At 52.0% G+C, this 19,903-nt stretch overlaps 1 protein-coding gene across 1 annotated transcript in view; it reads left to right on the plus strand.

Moving 5' to 3' along the window:
- Window positions 1–19,903, plus strand: part of GCC2 (GRIP and coiled-coil domain containing 2) — a 325,439-nt gene that overhangs the window by 201,818 nt on the left and 103,718 nt on the right. Inside the window, exon 15 of the mRNA XM_085622624.1 lies at window positions 11,666–11,743. Within this exon, the coding sequence (XP_085478750.1) occupies window positions 11,666–11,743 (78 nt within the window). The remainder of the gene's footprint in view (window positions 1–11,665; window positions 11,744–19,903) is intronic.

Genomic DNA, 19,903 nt, shown 5'->3' on the forward strand with positions numbered 1-19,903 from the left:
TTCACACTCGAGCATAGGTGTATCCGCCGACGCTGACCTTCAGGGACCATTTTCATTGGGGGAACACGCCTGGTAGGTGTTGCAGTGTGCGACCAATCTGGTTTAACTTTATATTCAGGCTCCCTTGAGCCGGTGGAGTCGACGGACTCATGGTTACGCACCTGCGCGCTACGAGAGGTACTAGACCTGATACGATTTTAGCAGCTTACACAGCAACCCCACACATTTTCCTACTCCCTGCTGACGAGAGGCAACTACCTCGAAACACGTGTCCAGGGATGGCACACGCCACGCATACTTGCATTCACACTCGAGCATAGGTGTATCCGCCGACGCTGACCTTCAGGGACCATTTTCATTGGGGGAACACGCCTGGTAGGTGTAGCAGTGTGCGACCAATCTGGTTTAACTTTATATTCAGGCTCCCTTGAGCCGGTGGAGTCGACGGACTCATGGTTACGCACCTGCGCGCTACGAGAGGTACTAGACCTGATACGATTTTAGCAGCTTACACAGCAACCCCACACATTTTCCTACTCCCTGCTGACGAGAGGCAACTACCTCGAAACACGTGTCCAGGGATGGCACACGCCACGCATACTTGCATTCACACTCGAGCATAGGTGTATCCGCCGACGCTGACCTTCAGGGACCATTTTCATTGGGGGAACACGCCTGGTAGGTGTAGCAGTGTGCGACCAATCTGGTTTAACTTTATATTCAGGCTCCCTTGAGCCGGTGGAGTCGACGGACTCATGGTTACGCACCTGCGCGCTACGAGAGGTACTAGACCTGATACGATTTTAGCAGCTTACACAGCAACCCCACACATTTTCCTACTCCCTGCTGACGAGAGGCAACTACCTCGAAACACGTGTCCAGGGATGGCACACGCCACGCATACTTGCATTCACACTCGAGCATAGGTGTATCCGCCGACGCTGACCTTCAGGGACCATTTTCATTGGGGGAACACGCCTGGTAGGTGTAGCAGTGTGCGACCAATCTGGTTTAACTTTATATTCAGGCTCCCTTGAGCCGGTGGAGTCGACGGACTCATGGTTACGCACCTGCGCGCTACGAGAGGTACTAGACCTGATACGATTTTAGCAGCTTACACAGCAACCCCACACATTTTCCTACTCCCTGCTGACGAGAGGCAACTACCTCGAAACACGTGTCCAGGGATGGCACACGCCACGCATACTTGCATTCACACTCGAGCATAGGTGTATCCGCCGACGCTGACCTTCAGGGACCATTTTCATTGGGGGAACACGCCTGGTAAGTGTAGCAGTGTGCGACCAATCTGGTTTAACTCAGGGACAATCCTGTTGGCTTGTTGATGGGAGACCAACCAATAAAGTAGTGTTCGAGGTATGTTCCCATTTTTGTCTCCTCAGTCGTAAATCCTGGTCGTCGTGACCCACCAGAGGTGTTTGGCTGCTTCAAGGGAGTGCAGACGAATGTCCTCGTGGTTCAGACCTAACTGGCAAGAAAGATTTGCCTGTGGGTTAGACTCTAACTGTTGCTCCAGGCGAAGGGCACGTGCCTCTAACTGGGTAATAAGAGTAGAGCAGAGCGGTCACAATCCTGGGTTCTAATATAACTCTTAGCAAAGCCTCGTAGTGTCGCCTTGTTGGCCGGCAATAAGGGTTCCTACTTGTGTAACCGATCATTCATTATTATGGAAATAAGCACGAAGTTGAGACCTGAGTGAGTGGGCAAACTTCTTATCCTGGAGATACCAGGCATTTAACCGCCACATGGGGCGCAATCCCGATAGTGGATGTCCAAGATGAAGGAGTAAAGGTGAATGGTCTGAGATTCACTGGGGCTAAATTTAGATTTGAGTCAATAATTGGCAATTGAGGGCGGGTCGAAAGGTCAGATCTATTCAAGAGTGAGTGTGGTGAGCCACCGATGTATGTTTGAATTGCCAAAGTCGGGGTGCCAGGATCTTCCTGCATCACAGAGACCCAGAGCAGTGGTCCAATCATTGAGACGACAAGCACTGACCCATCGTGAGGCAGTAGGGGCTCCAGTACTATCTAGATCAGGGTCAGAAACTGCGTTGAAATCACTCCCTATTTCTGTAAGCCCCTGTGGAAGACATGAAAGAAGGTGGCAAAAAGGCCCAGAAGGCAGGAAGGCAAGGAAGTAGGCGGCACATAAACACAGACTAGCAAGACCACCCGTCCCTTCAATGTGCCTTGCCAGGCAACAAAACATCCCTCAGGATCACGTGTCACACAAGTGACTACAAGGGGAAAGGAACGGCGTAAAAGGTGTGAAAGGTCCTGAAGGCTGGCGGGTAAAGAAGCAGGCGGCACATAAACACATACCAGCAAGACCTATAAGCCCTCCAAAGCAACAAAACATTCCTGCGGATCACGTGTCATACGAGTGACTACAAGGGGAAAGGAACGGTGTGGAAGGATAGCAACCCCCCTGGCTCCCTGGGAGTACCCCATGTTAACATTCCATGACCAAACCAAAAGGTCATATGTATAGGGGGGTTGAAGTTGTTATGAGAAATGGGAGGTGGACAGCTTAGAAGCATAGCCAACCGGGTCCGACGGAATGATGAAGATTGTAATAGTGGTGCATTGCGAGTGGGCGCTATCCCAGGACTGTGTTTTGAATTGAACCAAATTTGTGTGCCAATGCCTAAAAGGGAAAGAAAAGGGTAAAAAAATACATCAAACAACAAGTTGCACAGAAAAGCCAGCCCCCAACTCTCTCCCCATCCCATACTTCTACCCTAGAATCATCTGTCGCCCTGTAAAAAAGGTATGTTAGAGAAAACAATAAACACAACGTCATGAGTACTTCAACGGAGGGAAACCCCATAATTGTAGGAGAAATCAAGACAGTAGCCGCCATCTTACAGTCGAATAGGAAACCCCTAAAAGCAGAGCAAACCTGGGAGGCGAGTAGAGAAATATGCAAACAATATGGCTGAAAAATGAATAATGCAACATCTACATCAAGAGTTCAACACAATTTCCTGAGCACCAACAAGTTTGAAAATGAAGTATGTCCAATTTCTCTTATTTCCAATTTGATTTATTTCATCAAAATTCTTCTGTTTCACAGGTTCTCATCTTCAGATATAGCCAACGCGTGTTTCATCAGAAAACGATGTTCTTACATCACTGACTTAATCAGGGCTTCTCAGATCAACATTAAACATCAAATCTTCAAATCTTTCCTTAATTCTTTTCTGCCTTCTTTCCCAATAGTAAGGACCAAACCACGTATTATTCAGCCTCTTCGAACGGAGAATACTCCATGCATAGTTCCGGATGGCCACGTCACTACCCAACCTGCTTCAAACTCTGCCTCCGGAACAGAGGCTGAAACAGTGGGGGCTGATGGACAAACAGCCTCACTCATTGATCCGGCAATTTTCCACACTGACTCTGATTTGTCATCCGTGGCCATCCGGAACTATGCATGGAGTACTCTCCGTTCGAAGAGGCTGAATAATACGTGGTTTGGTCTTTGCTATTGGGAAAGATGGCAGAAAAGAATTAAGGAAAGATTTAAAGATTTGATGTTTAATGTTGATCTGAGAAGCCCTAATTAAGTCAGTGATGGGAGAACATCGTTTTCTGACGAAACACGTGTTGGCTATATCTGAAGATGAGAATATATGAAGCAGAAGAATTTTGATTAAATAAATCAAATTGGAAATTAGAGAAATTGGACATATTTCATTTTCACACTTGTTGGTGCTCAGGAAATTGTGTTGAACTGTTTCAGGGCTGAATGCTTTCAGTCCATATTTGCGGGCAAAAGTGGCAACCCTTTTCCTTTGGAGCACCGAATTTAGATGTTCATTCTATGCACAAAGAGGGAATAATTAATGAGTTTGCGCAAGTGACCCTGCCACTCTTTTGGTTTAAGTTGTCTACATCAAGAGTTTGTGTAGCCAGTGGAGTCAACCCCAGTCAAATTGCAGGGCTGCGGGACAGATTAGAATCAACTTGCAAAGCAGCCGGATCAGTGAGGGAGGCCGTCTGTCTGCCTCTGTATTGTTGTCCTCCGGCTCAGAGGCAGGCTGTGACTCATGAAGACAGCATCCGCCATTTCGCAGCCACAGGGGGATCCTATGGCTATTGATATAATCAATTAAACGTAGCTGGGAAGCAAATAGGACCAGGCATGAATCGGGAGGGTGTGCAGCCAGTAGAGGTCAAAGCCAGTCAAATTGCAGGGCTGCCGGACAAATCCGAGTCAGTGTGGAAAATTGACGGATCAATGAGTGAGCCTGTTTGTCCATCAACCCACACTGTTTCATCCTCTGTTCCAGAGGCAGAGTTTAAAGCAGGTTGGGTAGTGACAGTGGCTGCTCCTGGTGGATCTTGTGGGTGAGAGCGACTGACCATCTCTATGTACTCTTCATGATCGGATGCACCATTTACGAGGTTTAGGCAATACTCGCGACCCCAAGTTATCAGGTGCCCTCCGGTGTTGTGAGGGGGAGGTAGTGGATCCATGCAATGGGCGATTTCTTTGAGCCATTGCCTTGCAGAGTCAGGAGTATCAAAGAAATGTGATTTGTTGAGATGGATAACACGGAGCTGAGCTGGGAATAGCAAGCGATATTGAAGCCCCATATCCCTCAGTTTTTGATTAACTTCCTTATAGGAGCGCCCTTCTTGTTGGACCTCACAGGTGTAATTCGAGAAAAGAAGAACTTTAGCGTCTTCACAACGGAGATCAGGATGCTGTCAAGTCTCCCTAAGAACAGCATCCCTGTCCCGGTAATTAAGAATGCAAGCTATTATGGGTCAGTCCGAGCGCCCAGTGGGGGTCTAGGGATCAAGGCTTGTGAGCTCTCTCAATGGCGAACCAGAAGGAGAGATTGTTGGTAGGCATCCAGGATTGAAACCAGCGTTCCATGTAGTCTTCCCTCTGTTGTGGATCAGTCTCATCAGGGTATTCCTGGACTCCAATTAGGCGGATGTTATTGCGCCAGGAGCGATTTTCCTGCCTCTTCGGCACGTCTGTGAAGCTCTGCCTTTCGAGTGAGCAAAGTGGAGACCTGGGTTTCTAGAGTTGAGATATCGTCCTCGGCCAAGGAGATCTGGGATTCAGCTTCCGTGATTCGCGCTGTGGCGTTGCGGAGATTCTGACTCAGCAGTGCCACATCCATTCTCATCTCCACAATTTTGGCCAGCTTGTAGTGTCACAGCAAGATCATTAGTGAAGGAGGCGGGACCATCTCCGTATGGGGACTCGTAGGGGGCCTTTGGAGGTGCCAGTTGTATTCTGGTCCATTTTAATCTGTGTAGATGCGGACCCAGTGTCTCTGGCCCTACCCCTTTGTGTCATAGCAGCATAAGGTGGAACAGTAGTCCCGATGTAAGGTAGGTCTGTCCTCCTGCCACCCACAACAAGAGGGGGGACACCCAGCCCCAGGTGGGCAATAACTGAACCTGACAGTGGGGGTCTAGAAGGGTCCGCTTGGATAAGACAAGTCTTTATAACGCAGGATTTAGGAGTCACCCGCGGGGGTAAGGCAGGATCCACAGTCGCTAAAGTAGACCTCACTTCAGCACAGCAAGAAGGTATCCACAAAGAAAGGGGAGTAAAGCCCCACTGCATCTACAGGCCCTAGGATCCCAGGGCGGCACCCCCAAGGAGACCCAGCCAGTCGCAAGTGGTAGTCCAGCAGCAGTTAGTGGAGATGCTAGGGGCAGCACAGAGGGAAGCAGTGCATTATCGGTAGTCACAATGGTACTCAGTGGGTTCAGTCATTCTGGTGCCCCATGTGTCGCAGATCACCTAATGGATTCCAGGTGATGGAGAGCACAAGCCCCGACAGGAAGCAGGTTGGTGGTTTCAGCACATGGCAGGGGGTTAAGTATAAATCTTGCCCCAGGGTGTCTCTCACTCAGCCACAACAATGATGGCCTCACCTAGGGGGCAAGCAGCCCAGGTAAATTGCTGCTGCTGCATCCACCCTCACTGCTGCGCCACGGGGAAAGGCCTCCACTCAACCAGGGCAGTGTCCCCAACTCAACAAACGATCGTGCGGCAGCGCGGTCTACCAAACACAAAATGGAGGGCTGGATCAGGAGGTCAGGTGTTGATGCAAGTCCGCGGCACCCCACCAGACCCAGAGTCCACGGGGGAGGCCCTGCAGCTGTGCCCAAGCAAGGGCCTGACCCCCGGGTGTAATGCCGCAGACTGGCAACCCCATTGTGTCTGAGGGGAATGCCCACCATATTCTAGCATAGCAGGGGCCTCACCTCTCAGGCCTGCGCTAGACCCGGAGTCCAGTCGCACCAGAAGCAGCCCAGGGTGTCCCACCAGCAGTCAGGCCTTCCCATCACTGGTCACCTCTTCCGGCTCCCCCACCGCCGTGCGTCCCCTCCAGTGGCTCCAATCCCAGTAGAGGGGCCTCCTCGGGTATCAATGGGGCAGCAGGCAATGGAGCCCCCAGGCTGCAGAATGCCCCGCAGTTCGCAGCGGCAAGAATTCGCCACAGGCTTTGCGTCCTCACCGGGTGTCTGTGTCCTCCAGGGAAACCTCTGGGAGCAAGGAGGGTATCATTTCTTTTGTCAGGGGCCCTTAGTCCACCGGGAAGCAGTGGATGGCGGTTGTGGGTCCAATATTTGCCGGATAAAATGGGTTTTCTGGCGGAGCAGCACTAAAGTGCAACTGCCATATTGGCCATCTTGGCCACGCCACCCTGTTTCTTTTTTTAATAGTTGTATCTTAGATTCCTTACCTTAGAATATCCCCAGGCGTCAGGCTGGATCCAGAAAGATTTTTTCGTCAGCAGTACCCCTGCGCATCGGTAGGCGTCGTCTGCGGATCCGTGTCCGTCGTGATCACCGGGATGACGTCGTCGGAGTACTTAGACACCACCCTCGTGCGCTAACGACAGTTCTTTTTTCCGCGCCAGCAGGCCAGGCCTTGACGTCGAAAGCTAGGCGGGAGCGGTCCCACAAGCTCCTCGTGATCCGGCGGTCGGCTCCGCACTGCTCGAGGAGGAAGTCGAGGGGCCGGTTGCGGAGCCGCAGTCCTCACCGCTCGTTGGGATCCAAGTCCTCGCACTCAGGTAACTCGAGGCATGGCAAAAAGATGCCAAAGAAGCGACATCGCTTTTCTGACTCCCCTCGCACGACTCTGCAGAGGGCTCGGGTGGCGGCACCCCCCCCCCCCCCCCGGCTCCACACCCTCCGGTTCCTGGGCTTCATGCGACTCCGGGCGAGATTCGAGACTTCCTCGAGGACTCTCTTCCCGCCGTCAAGGCCTGCCAGCGCGCCTCCGGGCCCCGCAGGTCCGACTGGGGGTCCTAGCGAGCCGGCGGCTTCGGCCCCGGCGCCGTCATCAACTTCGGGCCTGACACCACAGGCCCCCGTGGGATCCAGGCCTGGATCCCGGTCGACGCCAGTTGACCTCACGACTCCTCCGCTGGCGCCGACCCCCATGGTGTCGCTCCCGGTCCCGTCCTCGGACTACGCCGTGCCTGGTTTCAGTCCGGCGTCGGAGCGGCGCCGTCTCCAGCGTCGATTGGTGACCCTTTCGCCTATGACCCGGCTCCGTCATTTCTGCCTGATTACCAGGACACGGATGAAGGGGAGGACTGGGAGGGGTCTGAGGACCCTCTGGCACAGCAGTGCCAGTAAAGTCAGGACTGGGCAGATGAGCTTGGGGAGGCTAGTGGTCTAGACACTTCGCCTGACACTGGTTTCATCTCTCCTCCTTCCGTGGCTAAGGAGGAGGGTGCTACTTATGCTGTGGTGCTGCACAAGTTGGCCAAGGCCTTGCGCCTGGAGCTCCCTGCAGCGGCCGTGAGGACTAACCTCCTCACTGAGGTGCTTCAACCGCCAGTAAGCTCTTCGGAGCCTCTGCTGCAGTTTAATGAGGCCCTCTCCGACGTTCTGCTGGGCACTTGGTCCAAGCCCTCCACAGTCCCTCCTGTGGATCGGAACGTGGCCCGGCGCCACCGCCCAGCTCCGGGCGACCCCTGCTTTCCCTCCGTACACCCCACCTCTGAGAGTCTGGTTATCCAGGCCTCCGCGTTCCAAACCGCCTTCCAGTCAGCTCCTCCGGACCGGGAATCCAAAAGGATGGAACTGTTTGGCAAGAAACTGTTTTCCTCACTCAGGCTTGGGTTGCGGTCCATTAATACCGCGTGCCTTTTGGACTGTTACACCCACTATCTGTGGGATACGGTGGCGGACGTGCTGCCCCAGTGTCCAGAGGAAGCCAGGACACGGCTCGCCCAGGCTCTTGCTGGGTGTGATGCCGCACGGTATTCCATTAGATGTGGATTTGACACCACGGACTCGCTGGGCAGAGCTATTGCAACGACGGTGGCGATTCGTCGTCACGCCTGGCTGAGGTCCACAAACTTTTCAGGGGCTGTCCAGAGCACTCTCATGGACATGCCCTTTGATGGCCGTCGCCTTTTTGACGACAAAACTGATACCGCGCTGGAGCGCTTTAAGGACTCTAGGGCTACGGCCAAGTCATTGGGTCTGTCGGCCCAGCGCCAGCAAACTACTGCTTTTCGCCCCTTTCGTGGCCAAGGAAGGGGCGCCCCCGTATGTTCGTCCAGCCACAGGCCGCAGCACCAGCCTCAACGCGGTCGCTGATGTGGATTCCGCCGTGGCGGAGCAGGGGGATAGAGAGCCAATCAGTCCACATCCGCTACCGCAGCATCTGTGTCAAAGCCTTCCTAGTCCGAGCTTTCAGGTCCATTCCACGCAGCTTTCAGTGGCAGTCAAGCGTTTGTGACCACCAACTCTCCAAGGCAGGCTTGTTAAGCTTTTGTGGCCCTGAGGCTGGAACAGGAAGTCAGCCAACTGACTCTTGAAGTCCCTTCTGTCTGGGGCTCAGGTAGGACTTTTCCTCAAGGAGGGCACCACAGGCACATTCCTCTCTTTGCTAGCCCAAGATTCAGCAGGTGCAGTCCAGTCTTTGATGCAGCCTCTCATTTCCGTGTCCAGGGAACAAGGCAGTCCTTCATCAGTCACCTTTCGGGTGCAGACATGATGTGAGGTCTGAATGCCACTTTTATGCCTAGAACGAGCCCTCTGGAATGCAGTGGCTACCAGTCAATAGGCTACCAGGTCCCCTCCCGCCTTATGACAACTTCCTGTCAAGTGTGGCATCTAGCTGTTCCAGAATGCAATATTGTGCCCACTCCCAAGATGGCAGAACCACTCTCTCGGTGTGTGGAGCTCGGTAGTCCACCCTAGAGGTGTGGCGACCTGAGGGCTATATGCTCATGGGAAAACTGGTTTGGCAAATGTTTCCCCCCTCTCTGTTCCAGATGCCAACCTGTCTACCAGAACAAAAGAGATACCCCTCTTGGGTCTGTCCCCAGTTTGCCCTTCAAAGTCAGCTTCTGCTGCCAAGCTTGCCTTTTGTGCTCACACCCCATTTGGCCTTTCTGCCAGGATGAGATAACACCTCTTCTAATGGGAGGCCCTTTGTGTTCCTTCCAGAGGGTCCTTCACACCTCCCCCCAGCAGGGCAGAAGGCTGTCTTTTGGCCAGCAACCAGAAACGGTCACTTGAAAACTTGGGCAACAGAGTGATAACTTACTAAAGTAGCCATTTACTTAAAGGTTACATTAAATGTGATGTGAGCATCAAGTTGGGTTTAATGTATGTAAATATTATTTTGATACCTTCAAGTGCCAACTTCAGTAGTCCCATTCAGAAGTTAGCACTGCTGAGTTGTCCGTGTATAACCCTGCATTTGCCAGTGGAGCTTCTAGCCTTTCTTAAGCAAAAATGTCAATTTATGTTTTTATTGTTAAAACATATAAACACACGTCCCCATTTTTAATATACAGCACCCTGCCTTGGGGCCCCATAAGCCCAACTTAGTGGTGTCATATATATATATATAAAAGGTCTAATGCCACGATCGCAATTATTTCGATACCTCCAGCTTCGTCACGCCCTGTCTCCTAGCCTGGAGGGTTTGGAGTTTCTCCCTGAATTTAGCCCACTGGAGGCGAAAGTCTTTATGGGGCCTGAAAGACAAAAAGATCTCTCGTATATACCAATCACTGGTCACCCACTGTTCCTCCACACTGCGAAAACTTCAGGGGGACTGAGAGGCTGACGTGGGTGCCCTAGAGGAGGAGGAGCACTGGACGGAAGCACTGGCAGCTCCGCGGGGCGCGGCAATAGTGATGCGGCTCCGTCTGGTCCAGTTCAAATACCTTCACAGGGTCTACTTTACAACAACACGACTGTGGCGGGCGGGATTGATTGCTTCCCCGGAGTGTCTTCGATGTGGTAGGGAGGAAGGCACTTTCCTACATACTGTTTGGCAGTGTACGTCCTTAGATCGTTTTTGGAGGGGAGTATTTGCATGCCTCTCAAAGGTACTGGGGTGGGAACTCCCTCGAACACTGCAGCTGGCTATACTCCATGTTATGGAAGGAATAGAGGGCAATATCTACAAACAACATCTTATGCTGTTGGGGTTTACGCTGGCAAAACGGGATATTGCTAGGGAGTGGAAGGCGACATGGGCCCCTTCAATGACTGTATGGAAGAATGGATTGGATTTTTGTATGGGGCAGGAGCAACCCATCTTTGTGGCCAGGGGATGCCCATGCAAACACTACAAGATTTGGAAACGGTGGGCGGACTATCGGGGAATATGGTTGGAGCTGCCGGCAGATGCGGAGACCCATTCATTGGGGTAGTTGCTAGCATGGTCTAGTTGCAGAGGGGGGGGGGCGTGGGGGTGCAAGCTACTAGGGTGGGACATTTTGCTTGTTTTAGACTGAGAACAAGATTCATCAGATGTAGTGCGATCACAAGGGAGTTGGGAGAGGGAGGGGGGGGGGGGAGTTAAGGGTGGGGAAACTAGTTATCATCTAGCATGCCTTTGTCCTACATCTTGATTTTCCATATACAAATGTCGTTTGCTTTCATGTATATGTATGTTTGATGTGGCAGATGTCTCTGGAGTACAGAGCCCTGCGTTGTGATAGTCATTTGAAAAAATAAAATATGTTTTCAAAAAATTAAAAAGGAAGGTCTAGACTTTGTCATTAGTTTAAATGGCAAAGTAAAGTTAGTAGTTCCAAAACTGCTCTGCCAGCCAGCAATGGCTGAGTGTAAGTCTTGCTTTGTCACTTTCTTGGTGGCACAATAAGTTCTGCAGTCCACGAGGGACACTTTAACTTACAGCCCTGAGTAACTCTGGTACCATATACAAGGGACTTGTAAGAAAGTTACCTTATGCAAATTGTGGGTGAGCCAATCAGACACATGTTTTAAGGAACAGAGCACTGGCACGGGGGCCTGTTTGGCAGGGCTCTGTGCACTCTGAGTAAAAAAAACACAAGCAGCATCAGTCCAATACATTAGGGGTGATCATGCAAAAAGAGGCATTCCCTTACAAGACCCTCTGGTACGGTCATACAATGCTAAATCCATTTCCAAGCCCTAGAAACAAGAAAGACTCCTAAATATGTTTCATGTTTCTAATCTCTCATCAAGAGCATGTGGTCATATCCTGAAAAACCACCTAATAAACAATATAACTTTATTTCATTTTCTGCTCTTTGTGTCACCATATTAATTGAGGTTCCTGTCAGTGTGTTTTTTTCATTGCAAGCAACCAGATTTTCTTTGCTCATAATTCATTAAGGTGCTTTATTTCCTAGGAAACTGACCACCTTCTACTACAGGCTTCTCTAAAAGGAGAATTGGAAGCAAGTCAGCAGCAATTAGAATCTTTTAAGGTAAGCATTTGCTATGCAGATTGGGCTATGGTCTGCTATGTTCTGTTAAGCTATGCTATGCTTCTTAAGCCATTGGGAAATTAAATAATGAAGAGTATATTTGAGCATTCCAGGAAAGGAATGGTTCTGGTTTTTTTCTTTCGTAAAATGTCAAATTTTTTGTCACTATCCTACTTAAGTGCCGTCGTACAGTAGGGGAAAAACCATAGGAATGTCAACCCTCACTGTGCTTTCAATAATTATTTTACTCAGCCCTTGTCAGTACTAACACTTACGTTTGTGTTTTTAAATTTGAATAAGTGAATGCTGCCTGTTGCATACCTCCATGACAAGGCTTTTACGTATATGAGAAGAGTAAGGGGACAGGGTATTGCAAGTTGGATTTCCAACTTTGCAGTTGATTGAGGCCCAATATGCAGCTACTTCACTGACCTGATTGTGGTCAGCAGCGCCGCAATTCCAGGTTGGGGTTCTCAACATGTGTTGGGCATTCTCACATCACCAGCCTGCTACGGGACGGCTCTAGGGCCATAGTGGAGAAGATTTCACTTGAGCTGAAGGCCGGGAGAATCAGTGAGGAAAGCTCTAGTGCCTTCACTAGAGATTTCCCAGCACTCTGCTGCTGTGTCATGGAGAGCAGATCCTCAGCGTTGTACATAAGGATGCGAAGTCCACCCACACTAGTTTGTTGCAGTGTTGAATGAGGTGAGCTGCAATGTACCTGTAGTCTTGTAGCTTTTGATGCTCTCGCATTGCGCACTCAGTGTCTGATTAAGGCAAATTTGTATACCTAATCAAACCAGGATGGTCATGTCGTAATTGAGCTTACATGGAGTGAGAGTCCACATGCAGGATATCCAAGCTGGAAATATGTCAGGAGTGTCAAGGAGGAGACCTGTGGTTTAGAGAAGAAGAGCTACACTAAATCTTACGTTCGAACACCAAATGACCTCCATAACATCATGAACCAGGAAAAAGAGACCTGTGGTCTGTGATTCTCGATTTTATTTTTAACTCTTTGTGGACAGTGCATATGCTGAGGCTGAAAATGGACCCATGTGTCTCAGATGGTATTTATCAAGTTCTGAGCTATTTGCCTGTGTCTGGATCTAGGAGGTGTTAACTGTGTGTCTTGCTGTGGAATTTGATTTTCCCCGTTTTGCTGTTCCCGACTCTTCATAATATAATAATCTTTATTTGGCATATAAGAAAATATGACCATAAAAGATACAATTTCATCAACACATCAATCAGAAAACAGTGATCATAAGGGTAAAAAAGAATTCTCAGGATAGAATAATACAGTAAAAACAGTACTCAATATTTACTAAAAAGCATTAAAAGACCACCTATCCTAATTAATACATAGATTCAATAGGTGGTCTTCCGCTTTTATGATCCCCTGGTATTTCTTAACTTTAAAGTAGATCTTAAAACGTTCGAGACACAGAATAAGGTAAAAACATCTGGGGCAAGTTTTAAAAATAACAGGGCCACACGGGCCTATATGAATCTGAGTTTCTTTAAAAGCCCCTTTAGAAACACTTTTCTTGGGAATGAGTAATACGGGCATAGAAGAACAGACTGTAGGGTATCCTGTGGAGACCTAGTGTCGCAGCCACAGGGCCCCTTTTGTTCAGGATGTGCCACGTACCCAGCCGGTACAGCCAGTAGATGGTGAAACAGATTCAACCTGAACCTCGTAATTAAAAATCTATCATGTGCACTGGCTATAAGGGTTAGATACGGTTCTATGCTTTGTGTCGACACAACTAAAATATAGTTTCTGACCGTGGGTTTATTCAGTTTGATTTCCTCCCTTTGGGCCACAGTGTATTTAAAAAAATAGATCTTTAATAAGCGTTTTGTCCCGTGCACACACCGTATCTGGATTGGAGAACAAATCTGATCTACCAAGCATAGTGAAGGTATTTTTTATGTACTTCAGCCACGGGATTTCCAACGCATGGTCCAGAGAGAGACAGTCCTGAATTGTTTGCCTGTTAAAACCTGTCTCATCATTGGACCATATGTTTGCCCAACACAGAAGAGGCTTCACCGCCACCAAGTCACAAATATATTTTGACCCCAGCTCCTCATGTACAATAAATGCAGGGGTGCTCTGGGGGACTTTCAACAAATGCCTAAGATAAGTTTTCTTCATTTTGGAGTTTGTTTGTCCTCACAAACCCCCAGACCTCACTTCCATATAGGACTTTAGAACTACAAAAGGAGTTATACAGTTTTAAAATTGTCCCCGGCGACCATCTACCTAATCTGTGGGCATAGCTTGTAATCGCTCCAGTAGACTTTGTCAAACCGAGACACTTGCCCTCTAATAACTGTTTAAAACTGAGTTTATCATCGAACATGATGCCTCAGTATGAGAAGGCCGGTACTTTCCCCAGGGTATGTGTACCTATCTTATAGGTGTTTTGCTTCCTACTCTTCTTCCCTAATTCCATTATATAAGATTTTGTTAAATTAGTGGACAAATCCAGCTTGTTCATAAACCCTACGAACCCATCTAATAAAACCTGCAAGCCCTTAGGTGTACGAGCAAGGAGGACCGCATTGTCCGCATAAAGAAAAACAGGGACTGATCTTGGGCCTACTCTTGGGATGTCTGCTTGAAGTGCGGTTTATGCAGAATCCAGTCCATTAATATATCTTGTACATAAAAAAGGTGCTAAAATGCATCCCTGTCTGACCCCACACAGACACTTAAAATATTCTGTTGTCTTCCCCTCTTGCTTGTATCTTATTGCAGCAGAAGTGTTTAAATGTGATGCCCTTAAGATATTAATTAGGGCCGGATCCACCCCCAGTGATCCCATGATGTTCCAAAGTTTACTGTGATTAGCACGGTCAAAAGCCGCAGTAAGGTCCATAAAGGCTAAGTAAAGTGCCCCAGCCTTGACTATTGTATACTTTGCGGTAACAAGATAGAGATTTAAACATTGATCAACCGTAGATTTACCCGCACGGAACCCATACTGCACATCCGTTATTATGCCTTGCACTCAGCCCATTCTGCCAAACTGATCTGAAAGAAACACGTTAGTTAGATTCCTCACCTTAGAATATCCCCAGGCGTCAGACTGGATCCGGAAGATTTTTCGTCAGCAATACCCCTTGTGCGTCGCTAGGCGTCGTCTGCGGCTCCGAGTCCGTCGTCGGCGTCGTGTGCCGGAATGACGTTGTCGGAGTACTTAGACGCCGCCCTCGCGCGCTGACGTCAGTTCTTCTTTTTTCCGCGCCAGTAAGCACCGATCCGGGAGAGCTACCCCTTTAGTCAATTTTTGACTAACTTTTTCGACTCTTTTTGGTCACTTCTCGACTCTGGTGCCGGTAGGATGCCTGGTTTCAAGGCCTGTGACGACTGTCACCGACTGATGTCGGTGACCGATCATCACCACCGGTGCCTGTACTGCTTGGGCCTCGACCACGACGCGGAGTCGTGCTCCGATTGTATGGCCCTGACCTCGAAAGCTAGGCGGGAGCGGTCCCGCAAGCTTCTCGAGCTTCGCCACTTTGCTCCGCGCCCCTCTCGATCCCGGTCTAGGAGGAGGTCCAAGGATCGGTCGCGGAGCCGCACTCGACATTGTCGCTCGTCTGGCTCGAAATCTTCGGGTAAGTCGAAGCACTTCAAGAAGTCCAAGAGGCGACACCGCTCTTCCGACTCCCCTCGCCGGTCGCGCGACTCGGCCGAGGGTCCGGGTGGTTCCACCCCCGCGGCTCCGCAGGAGCCGCAGGCGCCGCGCAAGTCCCCATACCCGCTGGTCCCTGGGACTGACGCGACGCCGGCGGAGGTCAGTGCCTTCCTCTCGGCCATGAGGAGCCTGGCCCCGCCGTCGACGCCCGCTGGCGCGCCTTCGGGCCCCGCGGACTCGACTGGGCGACCTCGCGTGCCGGCGGCTCCGGCGCCGTTAGAGGCTCCGGCCCCGACGCCGCAGGTCCCCGAGGGGCCCGAGCCTGGGCCTCCGTCGACGCCGGTCGACCTCGTCACGCCTCCTCCGCCGGCGCCGACACCGGTTCCACCCCCGACTCTGGTTCCACCCCCGACTCCGGTCGACGTCGATCCCCGATTCAGCCCCTGTCCGGTCCCGACGCCGATGCGGCGCCGCCCGACGCCGCATCCGACGCCGCTAGAGACACATATTGTCTATCGACCGGCTCCGATCATTCCTCCTGTCTACCAGGAATCGGATGACGGGGGCGAATGGGAGGGGTCTGATGACCCTATGGCCCTTCAGGGGCAACTTTCTCAGGACTGGGCAGATGAACTGGGGGAGGCCAGTGGATTTGATACCTCACTGGACACTGGATTCATCTCTCCTCCGACTGTGGCTTCGGAGGAGAGTGCAGCTTTTTCTGTGGTGCTGCGCAAGGCGGCCGTGGCCCTCGGGCTTGAGCTGCCTGCCGTGGCTGTGAGGACTAACATCCTCACTGAGGTGCTTCAGTCTGCCGCATGCTCCACTGAGCCTCTGCTGCAATTCAATGAGGCCCTCACTGACGTTCTGCAGGGCACCTGGTCCAAGCCCTCCACAGTCCCTCCTGTGGATAGGAACATTGCCAGGCGCCACCGCCCTGCTCCGTGCGACCCCAGTTTTCTGTCCCAACACCCCACCCCCGAGAGTCTGGTTATCCAGGCCTCTACCTCCCAATCCTCCTTCCCGTCCGCTCCTCCGGACCGGGATTCCAAGAGACTGGAACAGTTCGGTAAGAAGCTATTCTCTTCGCTCAGTTTGGGCCTGCGGTCTTTAAACACCACTTGTCTCTTGGACCGTTATTCCCACTCTCTGTGGGATACGGTGGAGGACGTGCTGCCACTGTGCCCGGAGGAGACCCGGGCGCGGCTTTCCTCGGCTCTGGCCGATGGGAGAGATGCAGCACGCCATGCAATCCGATGTGGACTCGACACTATGGACTCGCTGGGTAGGGCGAGTTCTACCACGGTGGCGCTTAGACGTCACCCCTGGCTGCGGTCCACGTCCTTTTCAGGGGATGTCCAGAGCACACTCATGGACATGCCTTTTGATGGCGCTCGCCTTTTTGGTGAGAAAGCGGACAGTGCGCTGGCTCGCTTCAAGGACTCCCGGGCTACGGCCACGTCCTTGGGCCTCTCGGCCCCGCGGCCACAAGCTTCCGCTTTTCGCTCCTTTCGTGGCCAAGGAAGGGGCACCTCCTCACGTCCGCCTAGCCACCGGCCGCAGAACCAGCCTGCACGCGGTTGCGGACGTGGTTTCCGCCGAGGCGGTACTTGAGGACGACGCGGTCAGTCCACATCCACCCCGGCAGCATCCGCCTCAAAGCCTTCCTAGTCCGTGCTTTCAGGCCCATTCCTCGCCAGTGGGAGGCCGGGTTCGCCATCACTTGCTCCACTGGCGTACCATTACTTCGGACAGGTGGGTGCTGCAAATCGTCCGAAGGGGCTACTCCCTCCCCTTCGAGACGACCCCTCCAGCCATGCCACCTCAGCACCACCGTATCTCGGAGGATCATTTGAATCTTCTGCAAGAGGAAGTTTCGGCCCTCTTGGCCAAAGAGGCCGTCGAGCGCGTTCCGAGCCCAGAAGTAGGTCGTGGTTGTTATTCCCACTACTTTCTGGTTCCCAAGAAGGGCAAAGGAGGCCTTTGCCCTATCTTGGACCTCAGGAACGTCAACGCCTTCCTCCGGAAGGAACGGTTCAAAATGTTGACTTTGGCTCAGGTTCTAGCTGCCCTAGACCCTGGAGACTGGATGGTAGCGTTGGACTTGCAGGACGCATATTTCCATATCCCCGTCCTGCCGGCCCACCGGCGTTACCTGCGGTTCACGGTGGGTCAGGAGCACTTTCAGTTCACCGTGCTCCCCTTCGGCCTTACCAGTGCCCCTCGGGTGTTCACGAAGGTGATGGCGGTGGTCGCAGCTCATCTGCGCAGATCAGGGGTTCCGGTCTTCCCCTATCTCGACGACTGGTTGTTGAAGGCGGGCTCGCCCCAGACAGTCGTCTCCCACCTCCAGACTACGGCGGATCTCCTGCATTTGCTGGGGTTTTCCATCAACGTGCCGAAGTCACACCCGAGTCCCTCTCAGAAGCTCCTCTTCATCGGAGCGGTTCTCGATTCGGCGCAGTTCCGGGTTCATCCACCGGAGCAGCGGGTCCGGGATATACAGGCCCTGATTCCCATCTTTCGGCCTCTATCCTGGGTTTCGGTCAGGCTAGTGTTGCGGCTTCTGGGGCTGATGGCCTCCTGCATCCTACTAGTGCATCACGCCAGGCGGCGCATGCGGGCTCTGCAGTGGGACCTGAAGTTTCAGTGGGCCCAGCATCACGGCAACCTGTCCGACCATGTCTTGATCTCGGAGGGCACTGCACAGCAGTTGCAGTGGTGGCTCACGGACCGCGATTGGGTCACGGGCAAGAGCCTCTCCCTACCCCTACCGGAGCATGTCGTAGTGACGGATGCGTCCCTCCTAGGATGGGGTGGCCATATGGGAGAGGCGGAGATCAGAGGCCTCTGGTCTCCGGCGAAGTCTCGCCTCCACATCAACTTGTTGGAGCTGAGAGCGATCCGACTTGCACTGAAAGCCTTCCTTCCCTCTGTCCGGGGAAGTGTTGTGCAAGTGTTCACGGACAACACCACTGCCATGTGGTATTGCAACAAGTAGGGCGGGGTGGGGTCATGGACCTTTTGTCAGGAGGCTCTGCGCCTCTGGACATGGCTGGAACACCAGGGCATCACCCTGGTGGTTCAACATCTGGCGGGCTCTCTGAACGCCAGAGCAGACGAACTCAGCCGCCGGTGCATGATGGATCACGAATGGCGTCTGAACTCCGAGGTGGCGCAAGGTCTCTTTCAGCAGTGGGGAGAGCCTTGGTTAGATCTATTCGCCACCGACGAGAACGCGCAATGTCAGCAGTTCTGCGCGTTGGAATTTCCAAGGCGGCACTCGCTCGGCGACGCTTTTCGTCACGAGTGGAGTTGCGGTCTGTTGTACGCCTTTCCGCCTATACCACTTCTGCCCAGAGTGCTGAAGAAGATCAGGCGCGACTGGGCCCAAGTCATCTTGGTGGCTCCGGATTGGGCACGAAGGTACTGGTATCCCAAGCTACTCAGTATGTTGACCGATCCTCCGATACGTCTGCCCCTTCGGGAGGATCTTCTGTCGCAGCAGCAGGGGACGGTCCTCCACCCGAACCTGTCCAGCCTCCACCTCCATGCGTGGAGATTGAGCGGCAGCAGTTGATGCCATTTGACTTGCCTCCTGAAGTCTGTGATATCATTCTGGCTGCCAGGCGTCCCTCCACAAAGACGGTATACGCCTGCCGGTGGAACATATTTGTGGCATGGTGCACAGCAAAGGCTGTGGATCCCCTTTCCGCCCTTCTTTCTGAGGCTCTCCTCTTTCTTCTTTCTTTGGCCCGGCAGGGCTCTGCCCTGGGCACCTTGAAAGGTTATCTTGCTGCCCTCTCTGCCTTCTTACGGCTTCCTGATCAGCCCTCTCTTTTCAAGTCCCCTGTAGTGTCACGCTTTCTTAAAGGCATTACTCACACGTTCCCTCCTGTCCCTTTCGTAATGCCTCAGTGGGACTTGAATCTTGTCTTAACATTCCTGATGTGCGCTCCCTTTGAGCCTCTTCACAATTGTCCTCTTCGTCTTCTAACTCTTAAGACTGCTTTCCTGGTAGCCATCACCTCGGCTAGACGGGTGAGTGAGCTCCAGGCTCTATCGTCCAAGCCTCCTTTTCTATCTGTTCATCCGGACAAGGTTGTCCTTCGGCCTCGTCCTTCCTTTCTACCGTAAGTGGTGACCCCCTTTCATCTTGGGCAATCTGTCACCTTGCCTACCTTCTTTCCGCCTCCGCATCCTTCCAAAGAGGAAGAGAGGCTTCACCGTCTGGACCCAAAACGTGCGCTCTCCTTTTATTTGGACCGCACGAAACAGTTCCGGGTGGACGACCAACTTTTCGTTGGATACGTGGGTGCTAAGAACGGGAAAGCTGTGCACAAATGGACCATCTCCCGGTGGGTCGTTTTGTGTATAAAAATCTGTTATTCCTTGGCAAAAAAGGACCCTCCTGTTGGGCTGCGAGCCTATTCTACTCGGGCCACAGCAGCTACTACTGCTTTGGGACGGGGAGTCCCTTTGCAGGACATCTGTCAGGCGGCGACGT

The sequence above is a fragment of the Triturus cristatus genome, chromosome 8 (genome assembly GCF_964204655.1).
Source record: "Triturus cristatus chromosome 8, aTriCri1.1, whole genome shotgun sequence".
NCBI lineage: Eukaryota > Metazoa > Chordata > Amphibia > Caudata > Salamandridae > Triturus > Triturus cristatus.